This window comes from Podarcis erhardii (genome assembly GCF_964252035.2).
Source record: "Podarcis erhardii genome assembly, chromosome: 4".
In the NCBI taxonomy this organism is placed as follows: domain Eukaryota; kingdom Metazoa; phylum Chordata; class Lepidosauria; order Squamata; family Lacertidae; genus Podarcis; species Podarcis erhardii.
In genome coordinates, this window is record NC_138508.1 from 61,708,175 (window position 1) to 61,718,129 (window position 9,955).

At 39.3% G+C, this 9,955-nt stretch overlaps 1 protein-coding gene across 1 annotated transcript in view; it reads left to right on the top strand.

The window, feature by feature from the left end:
* Positions 1-9,283, top strand: part of TMEM47 (transmembrane protein 47) — a 28,937-nt gene extending 19,654 nt beyond the window's left edge. The window contains exon 3 of the mRNA XM_081859179.1: positions 5,946-9,283. Coding sequence (XP_081715305.1) covers positions 5,946-6,124 — 179 coding nt within the window. The 3' untranslated portion in view covers positions 6,125-9,283. The remainder of the gene's footprint in view (positions 1-5,945) is intronic.
* Positions 9,284-9,955: the final 672 nt, after the last annotated feature.

Consider the following 9,955-nt stretch of genomic DNA (forward strand, 5'->3'; position numbering starts at 1 on the left):
TGTGGAGATTTGTAATCATAGCTGCACTTTTTTACTGTACTTAGGAATATGGAGATGACTGCTCATTCCCCATGTTTGCACTGCAATTCATTGTAGGCTGCCTCTACTGAACAGCAGCAACAACAACAACAACAATAATAATTGTACCCTGCCCATCTGGCTGGGTTTCCTGGGCCTTTCTCCCCTTATTATTATTACCTGTATTTTAAAATATGTCTTTTTTAATGTTTTAATTCTATTAGTGTTTAACTGCTTTTTAAATTACTATCATTTCTGTTTTTACTTTTTCTATTTTATCTGTAAGCCACCTTGAGTCCCGGCCGGGGGAAAAGGTGGGATATTAATAACAATAATCTACCGTATGAAGAATCCATGAACAGGATTGCATGGAGCTGTCAACTATTCAACAACCCACAGTCCAGCTACTTGAGCAAATGAACTCTATATGCTGTTATATGACAGAGGTGCATTACTTTTACAAGAAGTCTATTGGTATTTAACCTAGTAGTGTTGCAGTTTTGAAATTTAATATAGGGTAATCATCACTGTCCACATTCCAGGCCTTTGTAAGGACAGAGCCATTAACAGTGCAAATTATTTATGTTTAAGTGATAATAAATCCCACTATGTTTAATGAAAAAGTTGCAGCCTATATGCAGCAACTTTTGATGGTGTTGATGGTTTCTTTCTTTCTTTCTTTCTTTCTTTCTTTCTTTCTTTCTTTCAGCTTAATGCTATTCTTTTCAAATATTTGATTGTAAAAGTCCCTTAAGTACTAGCTCTTAAAACCATCTGTATGAAAATAAATAGGATTAAACTGAAAGGTGTTTATATCTTCCCCATGCTTCACAGGAAGAATCAATTTCATTGTGTCAGATTTACTTTTTGTAACAGCCATCACATTGTAAAGCCTTTATTTTATTTTGCAAAGCTTCAAAGGAAAGAATTTGTGCTCAGAAGTACTTTTAAGAAAGACCCACATAAACAGATCAGCCCAAAGGATAATGCAGTGCATACTATCTGCATTGAAATCACCACTTGGTATGCACTCCAGTGTCCTTTGGGTTAGCCAGTAACAGTTTTTTCTCCCTGAAGTTTTCCAGGCACAGCATCCCTCCATTCTGTCAATCATATCTGTGCTGGAACTGAAACAGTAAGCCTGTACGATATCCCATAATGGAGAGAATGACAAGGCCATCTTCTCTGCTAGATGGATTTTAAAAATCCATTTACAAGGAGGTGGAAAGATAGGTCCTTAGTATTTCAAGAACTGAAATAGTGATAAGAGGAAGTATCCTACTGCCCCCTGCTGTTTCCATTATTTTAGTTAAACCACTGTAGTTTAGCAGAGGGCACATGAGTTTTAGGCTACCAGAATTCTCTATCTCAATGAGTCATCAAAGAAATTAGCAAAATAGATTCATGAAATATATTGTTTTTATCTAGCCTAATTGACGCAGTGCTGGCAACAGAATGGTTTACTAAAAATGATTTTTAAATTGCTTATTTTGTCAAAAAAAAAAAGTCTTCTAGGCTTCATTTTTCTATTATTATTTTTTCTAGCCACTTCTAGTTGTTGCCTTCTGTGTAATTCCACAACAATATGGAAGCCACTAGATCTCAGCCTAGATGAACAAATTATATTCAATATAAAACGCATGGGCCAGAATCAACTGATGAGCTGTGCTTGCAATAGCCAGCACAGGGAGTCCCACTAATACACCAGGGCTTCCCCCTCTCATCCCTAAACTCCCCCTCAGCTCTGGGGGGTTGGAAGAACCCCTAGGGCAGCACAAGGCAGGGGGAAATAATACTCTATTGGGAAGAAGAAATGTTTGTGCTCTTGTTGTTGCAATGCCAACTTCTCTCTGCCCCCAGCATTCAATACAGCACATTTGAGAACACAAGATCCCCATACAATCAAAATAGCACTTTAAGCACGCTATAAAACTTAAACTACACTCAAATAAAACAGCAAAAGAACACACACATAAATTAACAATTTGGTGGAGTGAAGATGTTCCAAAAAGGATACAATGAAGGACAACTGACAAAGGACATTTCTCCACTACAGAATCCTGCTTTTAGTTGCCCAAGTATGGATCATATAGCAAGGATGACTCATTAGAAGCTCTTGATGTTTGTTTGGGAATTATAGGGCAAGGCACTCAAAATTTGTTTGGAATGACATGAGAGAAGGCACTTGCTGGCTCAGTGCTCAGTGCCAGTGCTCAGACCATTTAAACCAGTGGCTTGAGTTGAGTCCAGAAACTAACTGGTGATTCATGAAGATGTGTTAAATGAGGTGTAAAACAATCACACCGGCCTGCACCTAACAATAGTCAGGCATTCTATACCAATTGAACCAAGTTTTGATTATTGATTGATTGATTGATTGATTATATATTAAGTAATATAGCAATTATATATGCAACATACAAAAAAGCAGCAACTGACAACTTAAAGAAAATGTTAAAGAAAATGTTAAAAAATAATGATGTTACATTATTAAAAGGTTACTAATATACATACACAATATCAATTCATTTTGCTTCACGCACACACATACACCTCAGCCTCCAGGTTCTCACCTAGGGTCCAACAAACACACAGCTCACAGTTATCTTGACTGTTTCGATCGGCAGAATTGGCACTACTACAGGTGCCACTTAATACCCATTCCGCATTTGCAAGAACTCTGCAGTTCAGCAACCACCCACTCAAGTATCAAGTATCAAGTATTGTACGCATGCCTATAATTGGCAAGAGCTGCAGGATCCAAATACAGGGACTATACCACTGTTCCTTTCAAGTCAACAGGGGTCCAAATCCAGACCAAGGCTGCTAATCTTTCATGGCTATCTGTTACAAGCCACAAAGAAAAAGGATAAAGCGGGCATGGATTCTGTGGAATGGATGTTGAGAGGAGCGGGAGAGGCGATTTGCTCCAATGTTTAAAGGAGGAGGGTGGCTCCTTCTTTGCAAAAAAAAAAGGGGGGGGGGAGACCTAAGATATTCATACAGGAGCACAGGGGTTGTCTTAAAGCCTGCACAAGTCTTCCCATTCTCACTTTTAACTCTCTAATGTCAGGGGTTAAAGGGGAGCTAGGGAGATTTGCAAAGCCATACAAGGGATTTTGACAGGTGGACAGCCCTGCCCATCTATTGAATTTGGCCTGCGAAGGCAATCCTAATTAGGATCTGGCCTGTGGAGCCAAAAAGATCCTTCACCCCTCAGCGGCAGAAGAAGCCGCTCAGGCACCTGAGGCAGTGCGCCCAGGGGTGGGGTGAGCCACCCATAGAGATGGGGTGCACCGCGGGGCCTCCGGAGTCTGCCGGCCTCCTCCCACTCTGCTGCCCTACAACTGGGGGGGGGGAGGCAGCGGGCGGACCGTTTGGGCAGCGTGGAGCCTGCACATGCCCAAGCTACCACCTCTCGCCCAGGAGAGTGCCGCCCAGGATTTTGTCACCCCCCTCAGTGGTGACACCCGGGGCGGACCGCACCCACCACATCCCCTTCCTCCGCCCCTGCCACCTCTGCATTACAGGGTTAGAAAGGGCTTCCTGGTATAATCTAATGCACACTTGATACCTTTGCCATAGGATCTAATTCATAATTGTAACCATAGTAATGTCAGCTGATGTTTGTCATCCACATCCAGAGCCAATGCTCTACTTATGGCATCTAATTATTACTTGTGCAGGTACATAGACTTTGTTTAACTTTTGTCTTTCAGACAGTTACATAGACTTGATAAAATTTCAACTGCACAACTTTGCTTTGGTACTAAACAGTGACATCAAGGCTATTTCTTATTGAGTACTTACTGTTCAAAACAAATATTTGAATGTTACAAATTATTAGGAAGCTTTATTGCACTGTGTGGAAGGTAAGAATATGGCTGTGTCAGGAATGTAAGATATTGATTGGAGGTTATATGTAATGTGCAATTCCAAATGAATTCTGTTGTAATTAGTTGATAAATGATATTCTTTATTAGATTGAGTCATATAATTATAAATGAGCTTTCCTAAATTATCTATCTTCATCACCCCCTACTTTATTTTTCCCACTCTTTTATGATCTATTTATAGAAGCCATTAGCTTAGTCACCTGTGTTCTTCTGTTATTGCAAAGAAAGTCTGATCTGCAGTAAAGGGGAAAAGATAATTAATATGGCTTATTCTTCAGAACCCTGAAATATCAGGCCATTGCCCTGTTCCAGAAATATGTGTCTATATACATAGGATTAGATTTAGATTGCCATATTCTCTGTGGGCTAAATATAGTACGTTACAGTAGTCTAACCTGAAGGTTACCAGAGCGTGGACTCAATAAATTTTAGATTAAATATATTCTACATGGACTGCACATTCCACCAGGAATGCTGTGCAAGGTTTATTGAAACAAATGCTGTTTTATGTGAATTGAAATGACTGCCACTGTGCTTTTGTGCTAGTTCTGTCATTTCAACAGGACTTGTTTCAGAGATTTTCCAATAGCATTATGCCCATAAATTGGAAGCTCAATTCAGGTTTAGAAACATCAGCAGCTACAGCGCTTACTGGATCATATCAGTTCACCTGGAAGATGAAGGAAACCATAGCTGAATGTTTTCTCTCCTTATACGCATAACACTTTAAAGGAAGATTTGTGAGCCATAAGTGGTTCTTTTCTTTTTCTAGTACTTTTTAATTGCTGTCGGGATACTATTTCTATGGCTATTTGTTTCACCTTCTTCCTCCTGTTGTTTTATAGTGTTTATTGCTGTTTAACAACAGTTTGTAAAACTAAGTTACAGTTGTAGCTTACGTCATTAGCCCCCTTGAGTTTGTTGAGGAAAGACAGGGTATAAATATTCTTAATAAAGCAAACAAATGACTAAAGAATCCCACCTTGTCCAGGTTGGGAGCCAGTGAAGTGCACAGATTGACACAGAGTGCCTTCCATCTGCTGGTGGCCGAGCTAAACCCCTGTCTGGACAGGGATAGCCTAACTTCTATTCTCTATCCTCCAGGAAGTTCTAGGTTAGATTACTGCAATGCATTATATGTGGTGCTGCCTCTGAAAATGGTTCAGAAACTTCAGCTGGTGCAGAATTCAGTGACCAGGTTGCTCACCAGGGAAAGATGGTTTGAGCACATAACACCAACCCTGGTCTGACTGCACCGGCTCCCAATTTATTCCCAAGCCAATTCAAAGTACTAGAACCATACAGCTGCCCTAAATAAATCAGGAGTATGCTACTGACAGGGTTCTAACCTTTTCTATTTCTCAGAAGTGTTTTTTTTTTAAAAAAACAGAAAGTTTCATGCCAAGATTGTTCTCATATCAAGATTGCACTTTGAAAGTGGTACAGTTCAGGCAGGAAATCAAGATTGCATTTCTAAATGCAGGCGACTCTCCACTTAATGTGGGGGTTTTGTTCTGGAAGCCTGAGTCCCCTTTAAACACCCTCTCTCTCCAATCCAGACCAACCAGAATTGAAGCTCTTGGCCTGGCTGAAGGCTGGAGGATGAGTGGAAAAGCAGCAGCTACTACTGCTGCTGCTGTTTTACCGCACACACCAGCTGTTAGGCAGGGAGACTGAGCAGCCTAAACAAAACCCTGCTGCGCCTCCGGTCTCTTCAGGCTTCATCCACCCTTACTGACATCCTCTTCAGGCTCCAGGGAGGGTCTCTTCATGAGCCACAAGGATTCTCTAACTCTCTCCAGCCATTTCCAGGTTTGAATTGAATTACTGGTATTTATTTATTTCCTGGCACACATATACATGGTTGCACATGAGCCAAATGTGTGTTAAGTGGGGAGTTGCCTGTATGCAGTATGCTCTTAGCGTACACCAAAAACTCTACCAAAGTATTAGTGATTTAGCCTTTTATTTATTCTAAGAAAATGGATGAAGCCTCGTATTTGACCTTTCCCCCCTTTTCTTTTTTCCCAGTGGTTCTTCAGGTGTGCAGTCTCGTCCTGTATCCAATCAAGTTCATCGAAACGGTCAATTTGAGAATATACCATGAGTTCAACTGGGGCTATGGACTAGCTTGGGGTGCAACTATATTTTCATTTGGGGGTGCCATACTGTATTGCCTAAACCCTAAGAACTATGAAGACTACTATTAAAGGGAGCTACTTTAAAAAGCAGCAGCAGAAGAAGAAATAACACAAGGATTGTCCTGTTTTTTCTAACTCTGTGTTTTTAGAACTTTTGTAGATTGTCCAGCAGTCTGCCCTGTTGATTTATCAGCCTTTACTTTGGGCTACAACTCTTGCAATTAACTTTTTTAACACCCCTTTAAAAGAATGGCAAAAATTACACCTGTTCATCAGTACATTGGCAAATGCTATAAGCTACTGATACATTACCTTTGGTAAGCAAAGATCAGTACCACTCGAGGACGAAGGTGGCAGCAGTCGTCATGAGAAACAAGCTGGAATGAAAATATGGCACCTGCATTTGCTGTCCCCTGCAAGGGAGTAGCTGGCCTATGTAGAAGCTCCTTTGTATTATACATGATTCAAATTCTCTATTGGTCACTGAGTTACACCACTATGTTGTATTGGTGCATTGGGACTTTTGCTGAAACAAACTTCTAAATGATTGGATGCTGAGAAAAGCGAACATAGTTGAAAGTACATATTAATCTGCTATTTCCTGACAACACAAGTTTGTACATTTGGCAATCCACATTTTCCAGCCAGCTGTGGTATATCAGGAAGTCAAAACTTGGAGTGCATTCTTCTAATTATGTGGTTGGACTTTGTGTCTCGGCTGTAACCAAGTATAAGCAGAGAAGGACACTGAATCTGTTGACTCCCGTGAGAGAATAAAAAGAAGAGAATACAGGCATGAGATGTGCTAGTCCTAACCATCTTTTGATTTCCAAACACTGCAGTAAGGTTTCCATAAGGAACAACTATTTTTATAGAAGGCGTTTATTGGTATTACTATCAAGAGAGAACATAGGTCAGCTCAACCTATTCCTAACAGCGGGCTGAAACAGTAAAGGTTCGAAATGAATCTAGATTTTCAAGAACTGTTTCTGAATATTGAGTAGTCTTCAAAATATTTTAATGAATCCTTTCCCGTATGAGTTTCTTCTCAAAATGCTTGATTTAAAGCTTGATGTGCCAGATTAGGATGGGGTGAACCAAGTGCTTGCAAAGTTAGAAAACATGGCGTTGGCTTCATTTAGATGATGAAGCTGGATTCAACTACCTGTTCTGTTAGCAGAAACCAGCGCAAGGACTCTTGCTAATGCAACAGGACTTTCCCATTCTCCAGTCCCTCCTCCAAATCTATTTTGGAGAGTTGGGAGAACCCCCAGAACAGCACGTGATGGGAGATTGTCCTATCAGGGAATCAGAAATGTTTGCACTGATGGAACAATCTCTTTAGCACTACATGGAATTCTACCCATGGTTTATTATAACAGGAATGAGCTTAGGCAACCCTCAGACTTGTGGGGGAACCCCATGCCCTCTCCTCTTCTGGTTCAGCACCATGAAGTGGTTTAAAATCTTTTGATATGGCTTTTTATTAACTGAGGTTTGTTGTCTTGTTAAAACCCAACAAAACATAGTTAATCCTAATAATGTTTCGTTCAAAACAAGCCACCTGCAAACTGTGCATTATGAAGCTGGTTCATTTCAATAAATCAAAGTGATAATTAACCACATTTTAGGTTAGACATAACACTAAAGTGCAGTTAATCAAAATATCAGTTAATCTGATATCACAGCTACACCAGAGAAGAGGGCTTCACTTTGGCTTTTTCACATCATGATAAACCATGGTTAATCATGATGTCCCAATGCAGCCATGATGTCTATTTGGCAGAGGCACTATGGTAATGATACAGTTGTGTATATAAAAAGGCCAATGTAATGATATCTTTGTTAATATTGTTTTAAAATGAAAACTTCTATAGAAATTAATATGATATTAAGATGGAGTAGAAGAAAAATTTCTAATTTCCTAATGGTAGCGATTGGCTCAAAAAACATATACTGATAGGTGGGTCCCAATGGAGGGAAGTTATTACAGAGTTTCATTGGTAAATGGAATCATTAAAATAAATAATACTTTCTACGACACAACTAAAAGTTCCTGAAGAAGAAGAAAAATATACTAATGTGGCAAATTGCTGTTTCACTTATATTTTATTTTTAAAAGTAATCCAGTGAACACATGTTTTCTGTAGGAGACTAGCTGTTACGAAAATTATAATTTACACATAGTATCAGTATCACTATTTTCTCCTCAAAATGTAATGGATTGGCTGACAATTATTTGCATTTATCTCAGCTTGTTTAAGTTATTTCTTACTTAAATTTTGCAGAAAATATATAAAGTATTTAAGACCCAAGATTAATATCTGGGGTAGAAAATTTAAATTGATTTACACAACGTAACATTTATTTTTGTTTACAATCAGCTTATTGGGTATTTTCAATTCTGAAAATATTTTTATACAGTGTATACAATTCTAAGATACATATTTAGAAACAATTATTTTTGTTAAATGGAAATTAAGATATATCCTAGCATGGATTTTCTTTAAGAGCACAGTCCTCAAAACTATAGAACTATCGTTCTTTAATGTTAAGACCTCAGAAGTAATTTTAATTACAGCAAATCAGAGAGAGATTAAAGGTGTGTTTTCTAAATCATAAAACCATGATAAATATGTTTACCCATGCCATTATTAAAAATGCAATATTGTTTTATAAAAAATAAACTGTACTCTGATCTGTGTGCAAACATAGGTTTGTGCATGAGGCAGAGGGAGCGGTAAGAACCTGCACATTCAGGAGCAAGAGTGCATCTGTGGTGATCCTGTTCTTCAGGGCTGGATAAACCACAGCCTTCCAGATGTTGATGGACTACAGCTCTCCCCATTCCTGACCATTGACCATGCTGGCTGGAGTTGGGAGTCCAGCAACATCTGAATGGCCACAGGTTTCCCCACCCCTGCTACACTACACATACACTGGCAGAACGGACTTATTAATGTGGTCAGCTCCCTCTTACCCTTCATCCTGCAACAGATGCTAACTATGGTGGTAGGTAGCTGATGGAGTACAATAAGACAAAACAAAAAAAATTATGTAGCTATAAATTCATCCAAGAAGGATAGAGGGTGTTTAGAATGAAAAGGAGAATCACTGAATGTGCAGCACGGGTAGCAAAGGATAAAGGGATTTTGGCAACTGAGACTGGAATGTACATTCACAGGTGACTGAAGCTTAAATAAGCCAAAGGATTTTGAATAGGGTTTAGCAAGTATGGTGGCATATTATTATTATATTCTGGACTGGGATGTTAGGCTATTGTTTGGCTCTGCAGAGTTGTAAATATATATGCGATAATATAAAATTTGGAGCTTATGGCATTGGTAAGCCCAGTAGTGGCCATCATTTTCAATGATTGTGCCATTTTTTTCATTCCATAATATAAGAGCCCAGTGACAATACTTTGTATGATGAAAGGCATAACTTCATTCATGTACAGCAGTGATAGGAAACCTGTGGCCATCTGGATGTTGTGGGACTTCAGATGTGATCAGCTTCAGCCAGTGGTCATTGGGGTTGTGGTCCAACCACATTAGAAGTGCTGAGAAAGATTTGTGGCTAAGAGTTTGGATAGATGCCACCAGAAAAGATAGTAAAAAAAGGCAGCTTCATCTTTTTATAAGCAGTTGCCAGTGTGGGGCTTTCATTTTATTTCAAGCTGTAAACAGTGGTAACTCGTAGTTGAAGTGAAGGCCTGACTCTGTTCCATAGGTTTAACTTCCTTTGACAACTTGTGCCACAGAGTCCTACTGTTTGTGTGATTTGATTTACCGCACATTATATACAGGTTTGTTACTGTGCCCATGGTTTAGATCGGTGGGGAAATAGTTTGGTCTTCTTGACTAGATACTCCAGCTTCCCTTGAAAGAAAATGGAAAT